The sequence below is a fragment of the Amblyomma americanum genome, chromosome 4, assembly GCF_052857255.1.
Source record: "Amblyomma americanum isolate KBUSLIRL-KWMA chromosome 4, ASM5285725v1, whole genome shotgun sequence".
NCBI lineage: Eukaryota > Metazoa > Arthropoda > Arachnida > Ixodida > Ixodidae > Amblyomma > Amblyomma americanum.
In genome coordinates this window covers 131,253,925-131,281,403 of record NC_135500.1, presented here as the reverse complement: position 1 = coordinate 131,281,403, position 27,479 = coordinate 131,253,925, and the positions used below count along the sequence as shown (strand labels likewise).

At 43.4% G+C, this 27,479-nt stretch overlaps 1 protein-coding gene across 1 annotated transcript in view; it reads left to right on the top strand.

Annotated features, from left to right (window-relative positions):
* Nucleotides 1–27,479, top strand: part of LOC144130372 (cell adhesion molecule Dscam1-like) — a 196,001-nt gene that overhangs the window by 83,308 nt on the left and 85,214 nt on the right. The window contains exon 3 of the mRNA XM_077664298.1: nt 8,485–8,826. Within this exon, the coding sequence (XP_077520424.1) occupies nt 8,485–8,826 (342 nt within the window). The remainder of the gene's footprint in view (nt 1–8,484; nt 8,827–27,479) is intronic.

The following is a 27,479-nucleotide window of genomic DNA, read 5'->3' as shown; positions in this document are numbered from 1 at the left end:
GACTACAAGAGCATACGTTAGGGCCTCCGTTGAATAAACTAAAATTAAAAATGGCTAACTTTAAAAATATTTTATTCAAAACAAAAACTTATCAGTAGATAGGAAGTTCTTCGTCATATTTGACGATGTTTGTCTACAAAAAAAAATATTCAACAAATTCGCTTTGGTGATGTTTCAAGATAATCTCTTTCGGACGACTCAGACGCAATACATTCGTCTGATGATTGCAATCTGCAAGGTTAATAAAAGCAACTAGAAATCTGCTACTAGAGAAGGTACAATTACAGGTATATAAATAGCTTACAAGTAAATTATTAACGTCATTTAGCGATAAAACAGAAGTTCTAGGTCAGGAAAAAAGTTTATTTCCAAGAAAAATTGAATGCAAATAATAAGAAACACTTTATAATCACATGCTTAAACATGGTTCCTATATAAAATCATTAACTCCCCTGTTAGCAGCTGCGCTAAGTTCCAAGAAGTCTCCGCAGTGCGTGGGCACTTCTGTGAGCTTTTTGCCAATTGTTAGGTGTGAAACTGAAGCAAATTTTATTTCAGAGTCATCATAAGAGAGTTTAGTGGAAGTAATATAAGCTCTTTTGTAGAAGCGGTCACTCATCTGTGTTTAATGCCACTATTTGCTCACTGATAGCCGATCAGAAGACAACTGACTAGTTTTAAAGGCAAGCATTTTAAGCAAATGAATTCTTGAAACGACAGAAATGGGTAGGTAGTGGAGTTAAGGAGGCAATAAACATAGTGGCAGGCTTTTAACGCACTTAAACTGAGTAGACGAGCAAAAGCTTGTGTTTAGCCTGTGTGGCTTATTGTTTTGCTTTGCTGGGTCAGCTGCACGTATGGCAACAATATTACTTCGTTATTAGTATTAGTTGATGAAGACGACGACGTGCAATGCATAACGCGAGAGTGTTCTGCAATTTTACACGGGGCGTGATTAGCTTCGGCGATGGCATAGGGCTCTCCTGCAGTGACCAGCGAAGGTGACCTGTTAAAGAATCCGCCGCGGGTTCGAATCGCCTTCGCGGAAATATTTATTTTCTTTATTTATTTAATGATGGTTTGGACAAGGTCACCTCAAATTCAAGCTTCAAACAAAATCGGTGATCAGGTTAGACACCGTCTAAAAGGTCTTTCGTAATCAAAGTTAGGGAAATTACCTTTAGAGCTTGAGAAAGCACATGATATTGTAAAGATTGAAAGTATCCAAGCATGACGGGCCGCGGCTCTTGAGCACAACGACGGCGCTCGTACGGATCGCTAATGAGCGCTGATTTCAGTAATTACCCTAGTCGTTTCCTCGCCCCTTACGGTCACTGCCGGCCCCTCCAGGTTCATTGGAGCAAACCACCTTCACCGCTGTCAAACCTCCGTCCATCGATTGTCCCGCACTCCCGGACCGCGCTCTATCCTGTGCCGTCCGGCGAGAGAGCGAGAGAGAGAGATTAAGGCCTGCTAGCCCCATTACGCGATAACACGGTAGAGTGTTCAAGTGAAGAGAGGCGGAAAAATAAGGTGAATTAGAGCCGATTCGAATCGTGCATTCGTCATACCCTCGATTAACGTGTTTTTAAGCGTGAATGAAATAAAGAGAAGTTAGGCGCATTTCTTGCATACAAATTAACATTAGTCTTATGTAGAAGTTCGAAGGAGAGCTGAAAAGAACAGCGAGCCTCTACGGAACAATCTTAGTTAAGGTTCTGTTTCCTTTTAGCTCAGACCGTTTAGTGAGTGTCGCTTATCGAGCAGGCGTTATGCAAAATATGCATGTCTCTCTTTAACCAGTAGTCACACGGAGAGATAAGTAGGGTAATTCCACGGGACACAAGCAAGAACATATTCCGCGCTTCTGAAAGCCCGGTGCAAGGGCTGTGCACCATCTACTTCTCACTAGTGCAAAACGGTAGCGAGCGTCGCGCGTCTGCCGGGCATATGCTATCTCAAGTATACTGGGATGACCTGTACGTAGTTCACCTGTGCTGCAGCCCCGCGAAAACGTCTTCCAGCCCTTTCACTTCAGAATGCTGTCAGGCCCGTAAAACAAGTTTTCAGCCATTTTTGGATTCTCCTTAGTGTACTGCGTCAGCCAACTGGCTAAACCCCCCCCCCCCCCGCCCCCTGTGCATAGTTAGAGGGCACAGAAATATCATTTATGTCTGTAGTCAGCGACGTTTGAGCAGCGACGACTACTCTGTATGGCGGGCATGGTAAGATTTTTGATGCGTCCTCTCTGGGTAAGAAAATGTAACATGAATATAAAATCTAACACCCGCAGATGGTTCCGGCTGCCGTTTTAGCGAATCCATTATAATATATTATTACTCTTGTCTTTGATGAGACTGAAAATACTTAAGAGACTGCGTATCGTGTACAGATCTCTGATATTTGCAGCATGCGACCAAATGGGATTGAAGTAGAGTTTATTATAATCTTTTGAGACCTAGAAATATCTGTCAGAGTGAAATCATCCGGCGGAGCACGTAACTAAAGCTAAGCCCTAGTATTAAAGCCTCAAACGAGTAGTAAAGTGAAAGGAAACTTTTGGCGCGTGAAGCGCATGCGTACGTCGTGTTAAACAGGTTTCTTCTGACCGTTTTTTATAATATAAGCCACTTTTTGTGTCCTACAGCATATAAAGCGATTGTATGGGACCAAAATGCCCCTGAAATTTGTTTTAGTGTATCTTTTATAATCATTTTTCTTAATATTTATTGATAGCGGTTTATATTTCGTGCTTTGTTTATTGGTCCTTCTAGCAGTAAAATTACATTGCTTTTGTTTCTCTCATTGCGAACTTCTAACGGCTGAGTAAGGTCAACGAGACAGACATATGCGGCATGTCTGTCTCTTTCTATATCCCGTCTTCAAAAAACTGTTACTTCGTTTCTTTTACTTAAACATGCACCAGCCAACCCGTAGTTATCCCTCTTCTGGAAAATGGTCGACTAATGATAATAATTGTTTTTCCTTTCTGGAGGCACGTTTTGCACCAAGTAACTTCATATCAGACACGTATGATCAATCTTCGTGTTTTGTATGCACAACGTAGCATTGCCAACTTATTTAATTTGTTGGCTTTTATCTATGATGCGCACACAAATTAATCATCTTTATTTACGTGTGCCTGCTAGCGTGCACACTTAATGAGAGCTTAGGCACCTGGTAGAATTTCCACGATTTCATGGGCGTTCTGCAGCCTGGAACAACTCTGCAAAACTAAGCCTGCTAAAGAGGAACGTCTTAAGTGCAGGTAGCCTGCATTAAGGCGTATTCTTATTTTACATATGCGTTCCCTCTGTGTTGATTTTCAAGGAGCATATAGGAATGGATTCAGAAAACACATGAAACAGGGCGAAGGCTTCATGGGAAATGTTTTGTATTGCCAAATATGTTCAGGATATAAAGGTACATAATAAAGTGCACTCGATATATATCCTGCGTGATTTAGAAAACGTAAAGAGCTACTTCATGATCTCGCCAGTGAAGAAGTATTGCATTACAAGTCACGCAGCTTAAGCTTCGTGCGATTTGATGTCAGTGCATTTGCACCGTTAAAACACGTTTCCCTCACATGTTATTTGACTACTACTTTTAAACCTCTCTTCTGGGGCTTTATTGAAGTTACTTAGGAGAATCCGTTAAACATTCATTTTCTTTTTACCACCTTGGCATTCGGCCGTGTGCAAGTTTCATGAGAATCTAATGATGTTTTTTTTTTTCCTACCGTGTAGATATATACATCTTGAAAGCGAAGTTGCGGTTCGCTCTCTTCAACATGCCTTTTGCCGGTCTCGGTTCAAGTCTCCGTAAGGACAAATTCTAGCCCAAGGCTCAGGACCAAGGTGGCTTCAAACGGTCGACGGAAAAAAAGTAATATCGTGAAAGTACGAAAGCTGTGAGATACATATCTCGGGGCTATAAAACTTTATTACCCCTGTCTGCTTCGCCGTCGTAGTCCGTGCTACAAGTTGGCGGTTACGCTTTTAACGATGTGCTAAAATGAACTCCGCTCGAGGCCGTGACCTTTTAATTTACAACCCTCAGGCGCAAATGGCTCATCCTTCACTACCATTAACTTTTTTAGAGTTGTGTTTCAGCCTTGAACGTTTTACCGAGAACTCGACGCCTTTGCGATTATTTCAATTTGCATACGACGCACCGATGTTAATTATGAACCGGGAGAAATAACGGGGCACACCGCAACTAATTAACCGATTTTAACAGTCATTTCTTGCCTTCTTTGTACACTGCCACATCTATTACACACATGTTGCTGTGGATAGTACCGGAACACATTGCGCGGCCGCCTAATTTTTATTGCCGCTTCTCAAGCAACATGCACATGAGCATCCCAAAAGCTCATTCCACTGCTGTAAAGGAATGCGTTGTGAGAGAAAGGTCGACTAATCATGATGAAGCGGCAGGGACGGCGGCCGCATGGGGTTTTATCAATAGAAAGGCACTATAGAGAAGCAACCGGAACAGATTTTGCAATTCGGGAATGTCTAGTCTTTTGAAGAAACATATTAAATAACGGATTAATGAGGCCGTGAAGTAATGTCCCGTTTCCTTGACCAAAACTACACTGGAAGTGATCCTTTATTTGACGCAAAGAGGAAAAAGAGTCGATTGCCGCAGTCAAAAAGTTGTTGGAAATGAATGAACCACAACCAATGCAAAGTGACTATTCAATACAAATACTGAGCTCAGATTTCCACAAATGTAAATGCCACGGATGAATACAAACCGTACTAAAGACATACAAAAAATTTGTTACAATTGTTTTCAACACATTGCCGATCTTGAAATACCGCCCTGCAAAGAGGCAGAAATAGTACGCTTAGCTACAAACAAACGATGCCACGCCACGGCAGCGCGTCCACACAAAAAGCACGAAAAAGTCTAAAAGAAAAAATTTATTTCCGGATATTGTGCCCCGAAAACGAATTTCGGTGGCTAGAACAGTAGAATGCGCAGAGGCGATTAGTGAAAGGGCGGTTGTGACTTACTTGATGACTTGTTATATAGGTGGGTACTGTACTTTTATCCTGGCGTGGCGGCTAACTGAACAAGCTTTATGAACTGGCAATACATGAAAGAGGTTTCGTTCAGCACTTAAAGAAAAGGGAACGTGATTTCATATAAAGCTATTATAACGCCCCTCCACACCTCGGAATTCTTGATTCACTGACCGAACCTTTGAAATGACTAAAAAGGATCAGTTTCCAGCAAAGTAAAATTATTACGTTTACAGATAACCTTCAGTAAAAAGTAAGAAAAAATAGGCAGTTCAAGGCCTTGGTCCATAGTAAGACAAAATTACGTCGAATCAAACATAACACAAATAGAACAGCAAGTAGAGAAGGTGATGTTTTGAATAGACCTCCTACTTTTGGCCCGGCCATCTTGTCAGCACTTAAAATACCTGCGTGTGGTTTTCTTTTCATATAAAAGGTTCGCTGACCGTACCAAATCGTGTTTTTCACAGTTAAACAGTCGAGGAGTAGTGCGCTGCTTTGCAGCTGGCCTTATTGCATCACTGATGATGGTGAAAAGAAACCTTTGTACCAGTGAAGGAGATTGTGCACATTCTGTTGTGTTTTCGGCGAGTGGATCTGATGGTTATAGGTACGTAAGATAGTCAAAATCATATGAGCGTGATAAAATACAAGCACAAAACAGGGAATGCTTTTGCTAACCTAAATTGTAGAGAAATATTTCTTAAGAATTATTCCTTATTCATCCACAGATAGGCAGTACGGGTCTTCCACTCTTTATTTATCATAAACGATTAAACAGTCCGCGTTGCCTGTGGTACTTCCTTACCACCATCTTCCATCAGGAAAGTCAATAACACTGGGTATTTATATATTTCAAAACTTCGTACTAAGCTCTAAGAATCAGGGCTTTTCCAAATAAATTAATCGCTTTCGTGCTCAGTCAGAGCCTTTTCTCTGACACCTGTGGCTTGTTGTTCTATTCACAAACCAATACACGTTTGTTGCGTCGTCGTCAAGAAGGCATGAGGACAATATTTAATTATTTATTTTTTTCAATTGAATCCTATTGCAGGACAGTACAGATTCATACAGGAGTGGGTTTACGTAGATGCAAGCACAGAGAGTCAAGAATTCAAAAATTAAAAGTAATTAATAAAGGAACATTCACACAGATTCAGAGCCGATAACAATCAGTATACAATGCGACTGAAAAGCAACGAAGGCAACAGGCATTTTTCATGTCTGAAATAACAGTCAGTTTTGTAGGTTAATACATTGACGGATGTGGTATTCAGAATATCATGTGGAAGCGAATCCCATGTTTCAATAGCTAGCGGAAAGAAATAATATTTAAGTATATTACATTTTGGAGCAATGGGCATAATGCACAATTTCGAGATTTATTCTGCTGAAACGCTGCAAGGGTGGCTTCATAAACTCATGTCTATCTAAATTTATAGAGTTTTGGTAAAGAAGAAACAGAAATTTCAATGATGCAATGCGTCGTGCTTGGCTACGCAGAGCAGTTAAACTCTCAGGCATGAATAACGAGAGTATATGAACCGGTGGGTTGAATTCTGAATCCTTTCAAATTTATCAGTTAAATTTGTCTGCTAAGGATTCCACATAAGGTGCTGCATTCGAGTATTGCCTGAACAAGGGTTTTGTATGCTGATAATTTTACCTCAGGGGGTGCCGTGCCAAGTTTTCGCGTAGAAACCGTAATTGTCTCCAAGCTTTCGAGCCAGTGTTGTCAACATGCAAATCCCGTTTTAATGTGTCACTAAATGTTAATTCCAAATATTTCACAGCGCCTACTTGATTCAAAGTAGTACCTATTATATATAGGAAATGAAAATTTCAGAGGGTTTTTTTTCGGGCAATGTTGATAACAGAAGTTTTGTTAATATTTATTTGCATCCCAAATTCAATGCACCAATGAGCAATGTTGTTTAGGAATGCGCTGAAATTATTTTTTGAATAAATGACGCAATCGTCGACAAAGAGCCTAGCCATCACTCAAGTTTCAACGCAGGCTGCAACGTCAGTTTTATTTACATGAGGAAAAGTATTGGCCCTAAGACTGATTCCAGCGGCACTCCAGATAGGATATTATGAGTATTAGATTGCGTGTTATCTATCTGAACAAACTGTGTGCGATTAGAGAGATATGCTAATATCCAGGTTATGGTCTTCGAATCTACGCCTGTTAGCTTCTCAATTAGCTTACAGTGCCGGACGCGGTCGAAAGCTTCAGCAAAGCCAATAAAAATGCATCGGTATGTAGCTGTGCTTTTATTACCCTTTCCAAAATCATGGCTAATTTCTACGAATGGGGTTACTGTAGACAAACCCGTAGACAATTGTGCATAAGACACCGCAACGCGATGCACTGGACCGTCTTGATTCATACCCTCCGACCGAGATGAGAATTCTCGGGCAGTGGCCGCGACAATCGTGGGCGGTGAATGCCTGTCGGGCAGTGCTGTGTTTCTTGAATGTGTCGAACCTTACGTCCCCTTTCTCCTTCATTCTTATATCCCATGATCCATTCCGCCAAAGAATAGTAGCAAACCACCCTACGTTTGCGTCTTCATTCCTTCGGAGCCATAGGCTTCAAAGTAATAAATTACTTTTTTTTATGGAAAGTCTTCGCTTTGCCGCTTTCACTTGATGCAGTAGGATTTTTGCATCCTCGTGTTGAAACATAATACATCCTGGTTGGATTTCTTCATTCGGAGAACTCTACGATGCAATTACTTGATGTGTGCTTTATACTTCGTTAAAGACATGCCAACTAGAGTGCGCTAGGTTAGAACGCGCAATTCGCGACACGAACAAAGTACAGAATAAATATGCTCTTTAAATCTCCGTGATGCCCGTCGTCCCTAATATACTATGTTCGTCAAGTGTTCGTGGGACGTTATGACTCGCTGGCAGCCTTACCTAATATGGCCAATTCTAATGAAACTACAGACGTCACATGAACTTGTGAACTTATTGTGACCTACACAGTGGCAGATGGTAACCAGGCCACCGGATTCTGAGCAACCTGCTCACCGTGGCAGGTGGAAATTAAATAGTGATTGGCCGAGAGAAATCCGTTCAATTTTTTAAGCCCTCTCAACCTTCCCAAGATGTTTTGAGCAACCTAGATCCTAGTCACCATCTTAGATAGAGAATCGAAATAAAAAATAGCAAAAAATGTGATATACGCAAATGTCGGCACCATAGAAACATAGCGAATACCTGTTAGTGTTGCTAGCCATCCGACTGAGGAGGGTGATGGACGGCTATTTGCAAAGAAGCTGATGCAAACACACGCACAAGCTGCAGCAGGAGCTGCGTCAAATATGAATCTAATGCCATCTCATTCCATTCTTAAGCTGCCTCAAAGTGTCTGCATACTTTATTCCTCGGGTCGCTGACTGGTTCGTTTGTCCTAATGCTTGCACTTCGCACGCAGGGGTCCGTGGCGACTTCCCCCCGCTGTCTTCGGGTGGTGCAGCAGCGGCACCGGCCTTCCTGCACGAGCCACCCGTGCAAGTTGTCTTTTCCAACTCGACTGGAGCACTGGTCTCATGCTCAGCGTCAGGACAGCCGAGGCCTTCAATCGGCTGGACAAACGAGAGCGGTGCGCCAGTCGAGCGCCTTCCCGGGCTGCGTCACGTGAGGCCCGATGGGACGTTGGAGTTTTACCCGTTTCGAGGCGAGGACTATCGGCAGGAGGTGCACGCAACTCGCTACCGTTGCAGGGCTTCCAGTACCCTGGGTGCCGTCATCAGCCGCAGTGTTCATGTCAAAGCCGGTGAGTGGCTACGAGAAAGCGTATGAACTTCCTCTTTTTTGCAAAGAACTCCCCACTGGCATTGAATGCTCGCAGTATTTCACACCTAATTTCACACAGGCCGCTTTATCTGACTACCTGTCGTATATTTATATAATAGTGTATTAACAAGAAATCATGAAAATTATAAACATCCAATGCCATTTTTTTCTGATTGCCGTGAGTTGTAATGAAAACAGCATCAGTGTGTTGTTTCTTTCACGCGCACATTTTGCGGTCCTAATATTTTGTGTTCAGAGCGGAACTCATTTGTATAACAATAACGAACACCTATTACTTCGTAACCATACACTGCATGCTAAGCCACATAAAGCGTACTCTGCATACTTATCCGCGTCGTAAAAGGGTTGATTACACATTCCACCTAGGCAGGCTTTTTAGGAACACGAAGTAGCAGACGCAGAGAGAAAAAAATGCGTTGCATTGTCTCGATAGAATGCATGGCCTTCTTTGAAAGCTCCTGTAAGTAAAGGCAGGGCGGAACTAAAGCTCTCTAATCAATCTCCAACAGCCAGCGTGACCGCTGGTAATACCTTTGTGCATCAGTGGCAGCCAACGCTTTGATGGTGCATCTTGTGTCTGTTTTTTTGCTCAGCTGCTTCTCAATGGCGCGTTATCTGTGTCAAGCAGCGAATTCAGACTATTGATCTTTACGATTATTATTTATAAAGCAATAATCTCAAACGAAACATTAACCTAAAGATAACAGTCACTGCACTATATATAAAATTAACATATGGGAACGAGGCCTCCACCAAAGGTGGAGATTCACAGTGAATGGGTTTGCATTTACCGCCAATAATTCCTGGGTCATGACGATAATGAGACAATATGTTGTTAGTCCAAAACAATCGGTAGGTCACACTCACTTTGATGTAATAACAGTATACGCATGGCAATAAGCGGTGAAGCGATTAGCATATTTAGATTGTCTGCTGAAAATATGCTAGCGACTAGTATCATGGAGGTCCTAAGTTTGCCGAAACTCTTTGACAGCTGCAAAGCTTGAACGATGTCTATAGGACAGGTTCATCAATAGCCTTAAAGGGGTACCCGAAAGAAGGTTTTGGCCTTCTTTATGCATCGAAAAGATGTTATTATGAGTGCTCTGAGAATGGCACTGGGCGTCTCTGACGGCACTCCACTACAACCAATGCTATTCGACCCTATCGACAGGCACGATGGATATGGCTAGGCAATTTTCCTCCTTGCGTTTCTAAAGGCGTCAAGTGAACTACCAAAGCCTCTATTTAAATTGCCACAGCTGCAGTTGATATTTTAAACCCTAGATGGTTTAAAATGGATTTGAATGTACGCACTTTTTTCAGTTCTCTTTTCGCAGTTTCAGTAATTTTATTCTAAACGCATGGTCCCTTCAGTGCATTCAAGCTGAACTCCGGAAGCGAAACGAGAATAGTTTTTGGAAAGCAAGCAAACTTTTACTGCGCACAAACAGTGACATCCACAGAGCACTTAATCCGCAATACGTTGCGGGGGGGGGTCGCGTTTCTGCCCCGGCTGTGTTGCAATATAGCGCTATGCCTTGCTTGAGCTGTTCCATAAGGTAGTGTCCCCCTTTAGATCTCTTGCTACTTTAATTGCGGAGGGCAGCTGGAAAGAATGTCCAGAATAAAGCAAGCAAGTCGCTGTAGCTGCCCTAATTATGGTCAATCCAACAGAAATGCGGCAGCATTGATTTATTACGTATACGTGCACCCGAGATTGCGCCTCATTTCGCATTTTATTCAGCTAGCCCAAGTGTCAAATGTTTGAAGTCAACAAATTCCTATTTCACTTCAATTCTATATAATCAGTCTATGCACACGTATAAAAAGTGCCTTGTAAAGAAACAAGACGAATTCGAACTTGAAGCGATTATAAATGTTAGCCTCGACGTGAATGTGAGAACGAACTTCATAAGGGTGATGAGCTGGGCTCGTTAGTTCACGATCATGTTCGTAACGGTGCGAGGACGGGACACAACACACGCGCTGTGCAGGGTTGCGGAGCGCTTGAAGAACGACACAAATGAAAGCGCCCGATGTAGAAGAAATGAACTTCATAAGAGTAGTGAGCTGGGCTGGTTGGTTTATGATCATATTGATAACAGAGCGAAGACGGGCCCGCTGAAAAACACAACGCAACCAAAGCAGGCTTGTATAGAGCGCTCGAACTGTGCTCTACAATCTTAAATCTTAACGAAGCTGGTTGTTTTCACTCACATTGCTCGCACTCAAGCGTTGCGTCATATTCATGCGTACTGCAAAGGCGTAAGCGGTGGGCCTGCAATCATGCAGCTGTTCTAAGACTTCACATTATTTGTTTATCAAGACACCGCTCCAGAGCTCTAGACAAGCCTGATTACGTCTGTACTTCAGCTTTTGAAGTGTCAAAGCCTTTTACTTCACTTTCCACCTCGCGGAGGTTCGCTGCGAGAACAAACCGAGCACACGCCAAAGCAGATGCCTATCTGCCGTTAAGAAAGCGGGCAGTACAGGCCTAGTATGAAGAAACATGCGTGAGCCAGAATTTTACCACTCGTCGAAACTTCGCTTCTCGCACTTTCATTCCACGCGGCTAAACACGGTATGCACTGCATATTTACTCTCGCCGGCGTACCGTTGACGATGCCGTGTCATTCCTCCTCGGTGTCACTTTAGTGTCTCCGGAGGCATTTTTCCGCCACAATAGGCATAGAGTCTGGGCGTGAAAATAAGGAAAAATAGCAAAGGAAAGGACTACGCTGTTGACAAAGAAGTGCAGCGAAGACGCCAGCTGACCTGCTTGAAAAAGAAGTAGGAAAACTGCTCAAGCGCACCGCCAAGGACTCCGTGGCGAGATTCCTGAAGTCGCGTGTCAGCTACTGGAACCTTGAGTCTGCATAGGAAATGGCTATGTGAGAAGCAGCGAGCGGAAGACAGTCTAATAAACAGGAGCAGATATGCACTAGGCAGCAGAGCACGCATGTGGGGCTTTCGAAAACTTGCCGCATATCAGCCTTTCCCGTGCCATAAATGTCTATACTTTTCAAACTTGCCCGATTCTACTCTGGCTGCTCGAACTGAAACGCATTAAATATTGGTGCGCTAGATTTAGGTGTACCTTTTTTATTTGTGTGGTTGCTTAATTTTTATTTAAAGAGATAAATCGCTATTCAGCCAGTTCTATTTATCGCTCTTTGAACGGGAACAATAACTGCAGTTGCATCATTTTCCCACCTTTTTTTTGTCAAGACTTGTTTCCTCCTGTTAGTGTACTGTGTTATGACGAAAAATAAAAAGTGCGAGATGTCTAAGTGTAACTGACATTGAAATTTCCGCACAGACTCAAGTTGAGTCTTTTTTCGGTAGGTCTTTCCTCTTCTCCTTTTTACTCACGTATGCAAAAGCTGCCCTTGTTCCTATTAAGCTCACGCTGGCACATGCTGAGCCGTGAAACGCTTGCTGAGTTGAATTGCTTGCTGAGCCACTTACTGAAAACTGAAATTACCTTTATTTTACCAGTATATTTCATTTTCCTGATGACACAGAATAAGGCGTTTAGAGCGCAGTTTATAACAAACGTAAAGTGCGCCCTGCTGTTTCCTATCGTCAACCGTGAGATAACTCGGAAAAAAAAAATTCGGACAGCATTTTAGAGATTTCTAGCAGTCCGAACTATCCATACTTGTTGCGTCTACTGGCCGTAAATATAGAAATAAACCCTGTCTCAGAATTACCATGCCCAGCACCCCCTCATCCCATCCTACCGCCCTTGGACCATATTCTTTCCTCTATGGCTCTATTGCAATATGCGATAATTCTGTTAATGAAACACGTTTCCAACGCCAACCTTCATACCATGAGGAAGACACAATAGCCGTCGGTGTTCGCATAACTGCGCCGGGCCCCTAAAATGCTGCCGCCGATACCATCCCCAGCCGAGCTTCCATATTTCATTCTCGCGTGCAGTCTCCCAGTCTTAACCATTCTTCGATATAACGCGCGTCGTCGCACTTTCTTCGCTACGAGGAGGCGTTCTACGCTGCATCTCCCCTCACCCCACCCCCCTTTCTCTTAAACAAGACAGATCACAGCTCTTGTCTGTACCGCTATTCTATGTTTTTCTGTACTGATATCCAACGCTGTCGCCATTCGTAGCCGCCGTCTGTTGGCAACATCTTTCTTTTACCTAGTATTGCATTCTATCCTTCTTTCCGAGTCATGCCTATCTGTCCTGACACTGGAATTGCCTAGAAAACAGCAGCTGCGCTAGGTTTCAGAAAACGGCGTTGGCAGCACTGATGAAGTACATAAGAGCCTGCAGCAAGCTGCCAGCGTATGTTCCCTGCAGCATTGGCGGACTCGTCCATGCTCTTTGGTATTAAAGCAGCTAGACAAAACTAACAGACCACCTCTTTCCTTTCTTTTATAAAATTAATATCTTCATATTTCCATACCTTCTTCGCTTCTTCTGGTGCCGGGAAGTAAACGGGAACAAAGTTGTGCCCATTGTATCACCGGTGAATAAACGGTGATGGTGGAAGCATTTATTGCCAATATTACAGAGGGTAGGGGATACCCACCTCCTCTGGGAATTAAACCTCACACCTGGCGCATTCGTGGTGGTTGCTCAAACTACTAAGCCACCGCTTTATTTCAGTTTTTGTTGTTATTCTTTTAGCACCCTTTTGACGTTTAAGAACCGCAAAACACGACAGAGAGAAACGAGCAGCCGCAACCACGAAAAGAGAAGTAAGGCACCGACATCACGCCTTTGATAGAGTGCTCTTGCTTGCAGAGGGCCCAATACTGAAGACGAAGTGAAGAGAGCGCATAGCGAAGGACATGCTATGCGCGCCGTGGGTATGTGCCATTACGCCAGATGACATCATCATCATTCTGATATCACTGACTCTCTGCGAGCGGCAAAAAGTTTGACACTCCGACCTAATCGATCACTTCACTGAAAGCAACGTGACTTCCTTTGCAGTATACCTGAAGTGTAGATGCCGAAATGAGCTCTTCACGTTTTCGTGCATGAACTTTTTCTGCCTGTCTTGGAAATTTTTTAATTTTTTTTCTCCTGTCCTGCGCTCGCAATGGTTGAGCCTTTGGTGCTGGGTACAGGACCTTAGTCTGGTAAAGTCCCAGACGCTCTTCTGTCTAAACTTTCGCTTTATGGTGACGTTACAAGGCCGCTGCTTTTGACGGCTCTAGCCTAGTTTAGACTGGCATTCATCAGCTTGATAATCTCAGTGCCCAAAAGCTCAAGCTGCCCTTTTCAAACGACTTGGGGCCGCAGTGGTGAGAATTGAGCGAAGCAACTTGTCCCACACAGCAAAACGTACTGCCCGCTGAGTTACCCTGGCATGTGTTCGGTCACTCTTAAATTTATCGATTAAAGATTGTGTCCTGCTGGGAGGGCATGATTGTAGAAGCGAAAAAAATTGCTTAATTATCTCTCTCTTCACTTGCAGGAGCCCGTATAATAGTTAATACCTAAGAGAATAGAGTTTGCAAAGATGAGTCATTGACCGAGAAACACACTTCTTTTTCTGCGTTCTAAAACATTAGCAACCACGCAAGCGCACTTCAGGCTTTTATGAATTTTCTCTGTTCAGCAACCATTTTCATCCTTACGTAGGCAATTCGGCCTCGCGGAAGAAACAAATGTTACGTGACTATCCAAACGCGATAAATTCCCGGAAACTTCTGCTTACATGATTGCGAAATTCACATGTGCCTTTAATGCAATATCCCACATACATAGATAGTTACCATGAGTTGTTCATACGCGATATGCAAAGAACATCGAGCCTTGATGGTTTCAGTCAGACCCTGTGCTCCTCGGTAATGATATGCGCATACTTACTTCGAACCTGGACTAATATTCTAGCTTACATACTTTTCTCTGACTGCAACGTTCTATTCTAAAAAGAAATGGCCGCTTCAGGCACTCTCCTCCTGCTTGCTGTACCTTCAACATTCATTTCATGTCCCCGGATCCTTGTTCACAAAAGCATAGCTGTCTTTCTCTTCTCAGCACTAAACATTCAGCAGAAAGTCCAGGCTAATACATCACGGCTGCTGAGGTCTCATTCCCCTACCCTTCTCCGCAACTCTCTTCTCTTCCGTGCTGCCGACATGATGAATTCTCAATCAGGCCATGCATATGCAGGCGCAAGCTATTCCTCGCGACACGGTGCTTCTCGTTCGTCCCAGAGAAAGACATTATGCCACGTGTGTCCTGGGGGCCCCGTCGATTGAAATCTCCACCAGCTCCGCAGCGATGGTTCCAGCTACAGCGTGGAAAGTAGAGAGGCACAGCATGGGACGGTTATTACACCGACGGTAACGAAAACAGTGACGCTGGGAGGTATGCGAGAGGCGTGATTTATGCATGAGCCTATCGCTCGAAGCTCGCTGGTGCAGCGACTGCACCCGGAACGGACCCGCAGAGCAGCCCGCTGTATCGTCTCTCCCGCGGTCTCTTTTTCTCTTGCATAAGCCGATGGGCGTCGCTTTGTGAACGCATTCTACGCGCCGAGGAGTTTTGATAGAAAAGCGAGTCGAAAGATGAGCGAAATCTTGGCAAGTGTGCGCTAGGTTTTGCTTCAAAATTGTGCACGACCAAAGAAGAACCAAAATCTCGTCAATATAAGTCTGCGCTTGTGGAATTACTTTACTTTGTAGTTATGGCTGTGTGTAGAGCGCATCCTCTGCGGAAACAGCTACTCGTGTAGAACGCCGAAACCAAAAACCAATTGCTTCAAGAATGCGCTAGGGAGAAGGATATACATGTAAGCGGAGAAGTAGGAGTGACCTGGGCTACGGCTTATGACGTCACATTGTCCAGTGGCGCGATATATAGAGGGCTCGCTTTGGAATTTCTCATATGAGAGGCCGCAGGAAGGAGGAGTGCAGCTATCGCTCAAAGCCCATCGTGTTTGAAGAGGGCGTGGTTCTTATAGATGTCTTAATGTTTTGAGCGTTATTATGTACTCATTACATGCTTTCATATGTGTAATTCTCCTCTTAGTCTTAAAAATATCCATTATTATTTTCTTTCTGAAATTTTCCGCATAGTTCTTTGTGTACACTTGGCCGCACATTTATTCTAGTTTGCAAAGGAACGCCCTTGGAATATTCTCAAAATGGCCCTGCTCTTAACCTTGTTTGTGGAATAAAAAAGACTCAGAAAGAGGGTGCATTCATGCACTAACTGTTGGTTTTCTGAAATCCGCCTTTTCTACAGTACTTCAACAAGCACATAATTTGCCTTTGCATAATATTAGTACCCTGACTTGTTGCTGCTGCCATTGCTTCGTACCCTCAGTTTAACCATTTACGGGCCGAACGTGAAAATCTTTTCTGAATACATTTTTTTTGCAGTTGTGGATTCTACCAATCAGTAACTTGGAATTAAGACTGATGTTAGTAAACTTCATTCATTGAAACCCAAGTGTAAATGCCACTATTTAGTTGCAACGAACGGGCACACGGAATTTCGCTCCCATCACTTGTCTTTAACAGAGCATTAGTGGAGTCTGCGAAATCAAAACTAATATGGTCGTCGAGGTGATGCAGCCACTGTTTTTCTCATTCAGTGCATGGAGTCATTTTTCACGGCGTTAAGCAAGATGTTCATCAAACAGCGGGGCAAATATTGTTAGGATCGATAAGCCACGTGAGCAGTCCAAGGGACGTTGTGCAACTGAAATTTATTTCAAAAAGTAAATGTGCCGGATGAAACATCTGGACGTGAGTGTCAGCTCCCTAAGAAATTGAAGTTCAGACTGCTATTATAATAGCACACCATTGCCAGAAAATCATTAGGAAGAAAAAAAATTAACGTTGTTTTTTGTTGCTGTTAAACCTTTAGATTAACCAAGCTAATCTTCTCTCCACAAAGAGAAACTGTTGAATCATCTCGAATACGTGATCCGATACTACCCTCACACCCAGAAAGCCTACCATCACTTTCGCATTTGCAGGTAGTGAGTGATAATTTCATACCTCGCGCCATGTTTTTAAGCAATGTGCCCAAACCTCAAAAGTAACCAAAACAATCACACTTTATGCGAAAGGCGACTACAAGAACGTTTGCAGAGAACTTGGCGCTTTCTTTGCTTGATTTCTGACCCACTTTGAACAACTCACTCCCGAGACTATATGGTTATTTTTCAAAAACAAACTGCATGACCTCACACAAGGTTATGTTTCCTCGATTACCGCAGACGAGCTTCTTAGATCGCATTACATCAATTATACAATAAATCGCTTTAATAGTTAGAAGAAAATAGTATTTTGATCTGCCACACAAACTAAGAACTAACAATATCACTACGAAGTTGAAAAATCTTATAGCTTCTAAGTTTTAAAAGCGAAACATTAAACTTCCTTATCTGCAGTGCCCGATACTCTATGCTTCTACGCAGCACCTGCCGTCTGTTTTGGAACTAGACCACTCCTAACTCGGACCGTAAGCTTATACATTGGGACAAGTGAAACAATTTACTCGCGGATCATGACGTTCCGAAAGTTCTAAACTAATCGTTTGCCTCTCTTTGCACTCGTGAACTTTCTTTGCACTCGAAGACCTACCTGAGTTCCTCTCCTTTGATTTCCCAAATACTCCTGATATAAAGTTTGAAGCTAATGAAACGGTCTCAATAATACTCTCTTTGAAACTGATGCCGCCCGCTGGTATCGACGATATTCACACAAAGATAATAAACACTGAAGGCTTAATACGAGTAGTATCATCCTATTGTCCCGTACATCGCTTCCAACTTTATGCCGTTGCTCTGACCTACATTCCGGAAGCAACCAAAATTCATATAATGATCTCACAAGAGCTCCCGATGAGAACACAAAAGACAAGACCATCGTAATATACGCTGGCCCACAGCCACGAAGGTGGACCGTCAACACGTACAACGGAGGCGTATTCTTAATTAAATCCGTCTGTAACACTGAAAAACGCACTGTACCGCACAATTAGCCGAAGTCTACAGAGAGATGGTAGGACCAAAAGAGATGTGGCTTCGCCGTTGTGGAAATACACAAAACATTTCTCATATGCAAGTTTGCTGACGAACAGAATCGCGTTTTCGTTTATTTTCTGGCATACCTGCGTCAAGCACCGCCGTCAGTGAAATCAATAGACTATTTAACATTCATTAGGAATATACTGGAATATGCGGGCGCGGTTTGGTTCTCCAACAAAGAAACCTTTTTTTATACACTACAATCAGTACAAAACCGCTCAGCAAGGTTCATCTTCTTATCTTGTTCCTAATACGCCATGGCAGTTTCAGTGAACTAAAACGTACCTTTATTGTAAGGAACTTACCAAACAGCCGTAATATTACATGCATCTTATAACTTTTATAATTAGGTCTTTATTACAAGTTTAAACATTAGGCACTGTTCAAGTACGTTATCAGCGCTGCCTAGAGGTTCTCCAGTCCGACGAACTACGATAAAGCCGTTTAGCCTTCCCTTGCCCGGACACTTGCGCATATGTCATCATTTTTTTGTTTTCACTGAAAATGACTGCAACAACCTGCCCAACATCGCTGTGCTTCATTACGATCCTTCATTCTTCAGAAAAAATTTTCATCCCGGAAACCCACCGTTTCGAATAATATCCCTCTCATATGGCTTTTAAGGTTGTAACAAACAAACAAACAAACAAACAAACAAACAAACAAACAAACAAACAAAAACAAACTGTAATAAATAAATAAATAAATAAATAAATAAATAAATAAATAAATAAATAAGTAAAACAGTCACCTTACCTTTACTGATAGATACGAGTGCACTCAATTAAGGTTTCAACCTGTAAACGTCTTCCTTTAAAGTTGCAATAGACCGTTGCTAAATATATTATTCTACAGCTCTTTATTATAGCTTTTGTTCACCTATAAAGCGGTAAAGGGGGGCAAGTTCAGTACTTAATTTTTGTGTCGAATAACTGAAATAATTATATCGAAGCTCGTGTTTTTAATCACCGTCAATGTGAAAAGAACCGCTGCTGAAATTTTTGTTTCCGAATAATAGCTCCTTGTTTGCGATGTACTCCTGTCAGAAGCCTAGTAAAAAGCGCTGTAATAGAAAGTACACTATATTTTTAGAACTTCACCGCTTCTTTAATTTTTTTAAAAATTATTTTCCGACTGTTTTTCATTATCTTCGTTGGTTTGTACGCAATGCAGTCTAATAAAAAAATAAAAGGTAACGATCGAGCCTCTGCGAAATTGCTTATACGTGTGTGAATCTCTTTAATCGAGGCAAGAAGATTTAAAACGTACGGAAAGCGTTTTATATGTAATCAACTTTTTGACTACAAATACAAACGTGTTGTCACCGTCTGGTATCAAGAAAACAAAAAACAGCGATCTCAAACCAAAGTACTCTATGCAATGCAACCTGATCGAATTCTTGAGATGAAAACTGGCACACAATGGCAGAGCAGTGTTGGTGTTGCTTTCTTTTTTTTTATTCTGCACGACACTTATTTAGATTTTTCCAGCTGAACCGGAGAAAATAGGATACCTCGCCAAGATATTTTCGGCCCACACTCCTGTCACCAACAGACCTCGAACGCTAAAAGTAAAACCCACCGAGGAAGCCCGCCGAGATACACGCAAGAGTCCTTACGGCAGCGGAGCCACTGCAGCATGCATTGTATCCCGCCTTCTGCCCCTGCCAGCTCAGCGGCAGACTATGTCGGCTGAGGCGAATTGTCTACATAAAGATGGGCACACGTGAAAAAAAAAAAAGCTGCTGGATAAGAGATAGAAAAAGGCAGCAAGCCGCAGTATGAAGTGACAGGCGAAAGCACAGGTGAAATCACGTTTGTTGCTTTGGTTTACAGGGCAGATATGACGCATGATAGCAGTCGTGTCCTCTCTAATTTCATATCAGTAGCGAAGGGAACACAGTGCCACATAGTCCTGCTGCATGGGCCGTTTAAAGAAACGAGTATAAAGAAAACGAACATGTTGGGAATACTTTTCGAGTTTCGGTTCGCTTACCTGAGGCATTGCTAGCAGCATCCAATTATTAGGTTATGGCTTGAAAATGTTTCTGTCCTCTGCATTTATAAAATTAATACAAAAAATGTTTTTCACATCAGTAACGTTGCTGTTATGGTAATGAGAGATGAATCGGGCGTATAAGTCACGTCTACAACGGACGCCTCCATTACCGCGGTAGCGAATCGTTCATAGTCGCTCGCGAAACATTCAGTACCACCAACACAGTGTCGAAGATGACCAGGAAAGTACGTGTAGAGTGGAATTCACGACTCCCACGTGGGCCAATGGCCAATGTAAAAGAGGAAAACCTGTGTGCGCGGAACAACATTTCGCCAAGAGGACTTGTCTAAAAGTTCCATCCCGCCTCTGTTCAAGACGGGCTGTCAAGAATGCCATCTTCCCTGCTATCAAGGTCGCATTCTTATAATATCGCATTTTGATATGCCAGTTATTCCTAAATGAAGCCATGTTGGAACGAAAGGCAACATCCCATGAAATACAGTTGTTTGATAAAACTGTCGTATCTACTTAGAAATAATAGGCTCTCAATCATTGCAAAATGTTGATACTAGTGGACTCCAGTAGCACAATGCTTGTATCCCCTAAACCTACAAATGAGCACCACAATCAAAGACATTGCTGAGTAGTGGAGTGTACATGCCGCCAGACTTTTGTAGAGAAGTCAACCGCTGCGGTGATCTCTTATGCGTCGACAACATCGTTCCGGCGTATCGAATGCTTTCACCTCATAGACTGTCACTGCCTTACTTCTTTACACTGATATTCATTGACGTGAGAAACATCAGACACATGCGCACGTGTTAGTCATTCCTAAGGTTGGCGGCCGAATTCACGCTGCTGCTTCATTAATGCTGTATGTAAAAGGCACTCCTACATGGCAGTGCCAGCGTTAGACCTGCCTTTCACAATGGAAGAACTATCCACAGCTATCGCGGAGACAAACAGGCACACGTCTCCGGGTCATGATGAGGTGACCTATGACGCCATTGCAAAGCTACCCCGCACCTCCCGTCTTCGACTCCTGGAGTATTACAATTCTTCCTGGATGGCTGGTGAGGTCCCCACGGAATGGAAGCTGGCGAAAATCGTGCCCGTTTTGAAACCCTGTAAGCAGCCAACAAGCTACGCATCATTCCGGCCCATTTCCCTACTGAGCTGCGTAGGTAAGCTCATGGAGCGCATGATCTGCAAGCGCATAACTTGGTTCCTAGAAAGCCGAAATGAGTTCCCCCAAGAAATGAACGGGTTCCGTCAAAACAGGTCTGCTACTGACAATATCATCGCCCTCGTCTCATCAATTGAGGAGTACCTTCATGCTGGGTACATCCCAACAGCCGTTTTCCTAGACATCAAGGCCGCTTTTGACTCCGTCTTTCACCATGCAATTCTCGCAGCCTTTGGCAGTCTTGGCCTTGGAGGAAGGCTATACAAGTGGATTGGGCATTACTTAAAAGAACGACAAATTTTTATTACCACTCCAAACGGTCCAACACGCTTTCACGCAGTGGAGAGGGGCGTACCACAGGGAGCGGTGCTCAGCCCTCTCCTGTTCAATATTGTCCTTATTCACATAAGAAGACACCTTCCGCGAGGGGTCCGCATAACAATTTATGCCGATGATATCTGCATCTGGACCGCGTCACGTTTGCGCTATATTACCCAGCAACGTCTTCGGAGAGCACTATTGCACATTTCGATGTACCTGGCTTCCAGAGGTCTTCGTCTCTCGCCAGAAAAGAGTGTTGCAATGGCGTTTACAAGAAAAACGATGACCCGATATCCGCTGCTCCTAGGCGGACGATCGCTGCCATATGTACGATCTCAGCGATTCCTGGGTGTTGTAATCGACTATAATCTGTCATGGTCACCTCAGATCAAAAAACTCCGTGCGAGGATTACTGCAGCATCGCAAGTGTTCAGGTTCATGGCGGGAACAAGGTGGGGTAGCAACTGCCGATCAATGCTTATGCTTGAAAAAGCCTACGTTGAAGGAACCTTGCGCTACTGTCTACCAGTGCTTCAAAGATTATCTACATCAAGCAATAAGACTGTCAATGCCGCACGGAACAACTGCCTGCGAATATGTCTTGGCCTCCCAAAGGGTTCCTCTGCATCAGGAACAGTAGCGGAGGCAGGATGTCTCACACTAGAGGTAATTGCCGCCCAGGAAACTATGCGTACCCATCTCCGCCATGACCTGCAAGGGAAGAAGCACTTCCTACACCGTGTCCACCTAACTCACAGCAACTCTAGCTTTGGCCAGGAAGTGCAGCTCCTGCCCCTTCCTGCTATTATTCAGCCTCAGAAACTACTACCTCTGGCCTTTCCTGCATGGACACTCTCTCCTCTAAAGGTGAAGAAGTCTGTTCCAGGCGTGAATGCAAAGAGCCGCATGCCACAGGCAGCACTTCTGCAAGCTACTCTCGCCTACTTAATCGAAGAATATACGCAGCACACCCATATCTTCACCGATGGTTCAACTACTAAAGAAACTTCTTCTTGTGGCCTTTATGTGCCCTCAACAGACCATGCCCTTTCTTACCGGCTGCAGCGGAGGACCTCCTCTACAACAGCTGAGCTTCACGGCATTAAGGAAGCTGTTTCTTACATCCTGCGCCGAACCGCCGGCCGTTGGGTTATCTTTACCGATTCAAAAGCATCTCTGCAGATCCTGGCCAACCTGCTGAAGAAAACGAATCACCAGCCAGTTTCCCTGGACATTGGGTATATCCATCATTTAGCTATTGCCGCAGGCCACTGCATAACATTTCAGTGGGTTCCTGGTCACTGTGGCATTATGGCTAATGAAAAAGCAGATGAAGCGGCCCGTAAGGGCCATCAACATCAGAGATAAATTCGAAGTTTTCTCACGAAATCTGATGCGTCCCAAATGGCTAAAAGTTTTGCGTACGAAGATACGTATCGGCTTTGGAGTTTGCCGACACATCAGTATCAATTTCTTCACTCAATCGAGCCACATCTTAGATCAAGACTCTCACCCAGAATTCCTCGACAACTCGAAACACTTTATCACCGACTTCGTCTGAATGCTGCATATACAAATGGCCTGCGATACCGTTTTGGACAAATGAACAGTCCGCATTGTGACAACTGTGCTTCGATAGAAACTGTGGAACATATCCTGCTTGAGTGCCCTGCGTATGCTAACGAGCGTGCGTACTATGAACATTGCATGCAGAAGCTCTGCCCAGTGCCCTTAACAATGGACAAAGTTTTAGGCCCCTTAGCCTGCTTCAGGCAACAGAGACTTGCAATGAACTTTCTTTTTACATATTTAAAAGACATTGGACATCTTGATAAGCTCTAAATTCACTTGCAGGTTACCTTTATGCATTCTTCTTGCAGTGAACTTCGTCAGCCCATTCGTCGGACTATGCACTCCATCATTCCATAGGTTACATCAATACTCGCCACTGCATCCTTAGTACTCATTTCATGGCTGCATTTTATCTTCGTTTTTTTTCGTTTTTTTTTCCACCTCTTCCACGCTGCTCTCCTTCAGTCTTTATCTCCCAAATTCCCCTCCCTACGCAGAGTAGCATGCCAGCGATATTGAAACGCCGGCTAAATTCTCTGTTTCTTCATTAAAGAGTCTCTCTCTCTCTCTCTCTCTCTCACTCCTACATGCCTGCTCTTCAAAGGCACCTACAGTGGAGTGGTTGGCGGTGACTGAAAAGAGTTGTCTTTCAAAATGTGTAGAATGGTGAATGTACAGCCAAAAATGCGGAACGTGAAACGCAACTACCTTACCTAGACTCCAAAATAATGGCAGCTAAGGAAAGAAGCTCAATTTTTGAGATCATTAGAGGGCAAGTTCCGGCCATTTAGGCGGACACTGCGTCGGTCCATTCGCATTATCATGATACTGCCTCAAAGCCGTACAAAGGCATGTAACATCAGATGTGTTAGCTTCTCCATAGTTTTCGTGGAAGAGAAAAAGCCATTGACCATAACACAAAACACATCACCTAAATGAGTGGGATTAGAACAAGGATTGCCTTTTTACAATTTATGACGTCTCTCACCATTCTTACGTGAAAAAAATGTAGAAAACTCCCGAAATTGTTGTCTCCAAAAGCGGATGAGGGTTAGTGATGGTGCGGATTTCTCAAAAAATAACTAATAAATATGAGCCGTTCTATCACTGGGTAGTACAGCATGAAATATTTAATATAGCAGATATATCAGCAAATTCCTCGTGTATGATGGTGCTTTCGCCGGTTGCACTAGAAATTGTGGGGCACGAGTGATAAATCATGATGCCACATCGTCAAGCATTCACAGGTACAGAAAGTCTTAATTGACGTTTTACCTGATTAAATTTATCAGCCTGTCGGGCGTGTTAGGGGTAGTATCGCTGATGTGGCTTTTCACGTAGCCAGCATAAATCTAAAAATGAACGCCAACATTCCTTTGAAGGGTTCCAATTCTTCAAAGGAGGTTGGTGGAATGAAGTGCTGCCCATTTACGTCTGTGCGCAATTCTAAAATCAGCTGCGGCAACAAAACATGCGCAGGTCACATTATGTTTATTAATTAGGGATGCAAACATAACATTAGCAAGAAATGTCTCGTAAAAAGATTTCTTACTAAAAGAAACACGTCTAATCGCTTAATCCGCCCGAAGGCGCTGCTGAAGGAATTAGAGTTTGAGGTTGTTTGCCAGGGCGAAAAATTTTCCTAATAAGATCTAAATCACACACGAACACACTAAATGACCATGCGCACACTTTATACTCCATTTGGTATATTATTGCATATTAAAGCCTACATCCCAAGGCTCCTGCATTCATTGCTTGTCGAGACCTCCGCTTGACTTCCTCAAACAGTCGCACTCGTCCGAAACGATAAAAAGGAAATCGCAAGAAAATCCTCGGTGCTCAGCGACTGAAACAAAACTTCCGCAGGAATAAAACAAGCCGCAACAATTTTCATTAAAGAAAAATAGAAAAACTTGTGTCACTGCATGTTTTAGGAGAACTCTTAGCAACCTGGAATCAGGCAGGAGTTACTGCTCGTCTTTACGTGCTTCCGCGTTATTCCGAGCGGCGGCTTCCCCATGAGCCGTCCTAGTTTTAATGCCTCTAAGCATCGTCCTCGTGCACACGGCCGGCATCGCCACGGGCGAGCTCTTTTACGGGCATGAATGCCTTGCGCTGCTTCAGAGACACTCTCGGGGGATTCCTTCGTCGGATCCAAGAAATCCCTGGGGCTGGCAGTCGCTCCGCCTGCCTTCGGACGATCAGAGTATGAAGACTAGACAGACAGAGGCAAGAAAGCCAAAAAAAACAGTAAAGAGGAAATAAAGCGTTAAAAGATGCGGAAACACATTACGTGTTCAGTGCGCGAAAGTCGTTGCGTTATGCACCGCGCTCAGTATTCGCTCTGAACAAGAATTCAGAAACACGGTGCGTTTCGCAGCGAACGATTTGCAGTTTCCTTTATCTCTAAGGAAAACGATAGCAGCAAGTTCTTTTTTTCTCTCGCAGCTTTATTGCACCGAGGTCATTAATGCTTCGTGCTTTCCCTTCGCCATTCCCCTTCCGTGTGTCCTGAAGTTCTCGTTTTTTTTTATGGCTTTGATGGCAGAAAGGAATACAGCAAAGCACAGAATGCTTCTCTGTCTGCGCAAAATGAGCAAAGAGAAAGAAGAGAAGAACGAGAATTGTTTAGTGCTCGATGCGGCGCACTTTCTAATAATTCGGCTATGAAGAGGCTCGTGTGGACATAGCGTCGATGGGAAGATATAATTCCGACAGAAGAAGGGCACGTAACGCACAAAGAAAAGAAAGATGAAAGTGGGAGGGAAATCAATGTGCGATAGGGAAACAAAACAGCTTGCAAATCCTTTGGAGACGATTTGACAAAAGTTCCAAGAGCTGGCTTAGGAAACGTCGCGACCCAACTTCCTTTTGGAATTCCTGCCGCGCTTCCACCGTTTCCCGAGAGGTGCATTTCCGTTTCCGGTCGTTTCCGGCTTTGCTTGTCCTGTAGGTTTCCACTCTTTCGGCGTCCGTTAGCCTGCTGTTCGCAAAATCATTTCTTTATATTTTCTTTGTCTCTTCTTCGCGTCCTTTGTTCAGAGGCCGCAAGCAGGGGAAGAAAGGGAGTAGTTGCGCGATGTATCGAACAAAGCTGTTTACATTCTTTAGGTCGCGCGGCTCTGTTTTCTCTGAATAATTCGCCAAGCTCATTTCAAGCAGACCAAAGAGCCAATCGCGCCTTTCTTAAGTTTCAGTATCATTTTGTTCCTTCCTTTTCCCTTCATTCTTTATTTAAAAGCTCGCATGGGCCCTGGTGTGTTTTCACCAAAAATAGCGGGCGAGAAGACAGCGTAAGAAATAAAAAGAAAATTAAAGATTCCTGTGTCAGAGCGCTTCGTAACGGCACAACTCTGGAACTCGCACCTTTTTGACCTAGTGAATCAGTTTTATTGCTTGAGATCTAATCTCCCCTCGATGTTCACTCCACATGCGTTGCACAAATGCATCGGCAGCATAGAAAATGAGTTAAAATGAATCAATACTAGACCGGGTCGTTAAAAGATTAGGCAGAATAAATGTACTGCGTCATAGGGACGACTATTAACTACTGAAACGAATTTCCAACAAAGATTTATTTTTATCTCTCGTATCTCTGTACCTTTGGCGCAGGGACGTTCAAGCTTGCAGAATACAAATTCCAGATTGACTTTGGCGCTTTGTAAAGTTTTGTTTTCTATTGAGTTCCAGCATTAGGTTAGCTGTTCAAGTTGCCAACTGATAGAACCACGAATGCTGACTGACTCTCTCAAGAAAAGAATGGAAAGCACAGAAAGCAAGCGAAAAGATCTATGGAAAGATTAATTAAAAGCAACAAAGCGCCTCTTAAAGGCCACGTGCTGTTTTGAGACGTTACACAGCACACACCCCTCGTGAGATAAGCAGCAACGGCATGGCATTGCACATCACCGTACTAAAGGCATATAGAGACGTCGGGACAAGCAAGCTTTACCTGAAGCCTTATCAGTTGTGTTTTCTCTAGACAATTCCAGGTTCTTAATCGTTCAGTATCACTAAAGAACTCTATGTCAAGGAAAGATTCAGCAGAAAAGATTTTACAGTGGCGTGACGAACGCCATTAGCTCTCGTAGCGCCAAGTCTAAAGAACTCTTTTTTTCTGCCGCAATATTCCGATAAGTATCTTAACACCTGGCTTTGTGCTTGTCAAAAATGTAATCACCTTCTCTATAGAACACCAACTACGCGAAATCCCGATTTCGTATTTTATTAGAAATTCAATTAATCAGTCATCAATCAATCAAAATTCGTTCATAGCATCGAGAGGATTTCGAACTTTCACGGAAAAGCAAATTTTACTTAAAGGACTGAAATACTTTGAAGTGCATGAGACTCCAAGAAATACCTCTGTGTGGATGCGTTTTGTTTGGCATCAAAGATGTAAAGACTATGCCTTATGACGTATACTCGTACAGACAAGATACCTGTTTTATTTTGTTCGGCTATTTATCAAGTAAGTATAGAACAAGGATTATACAACCCTTC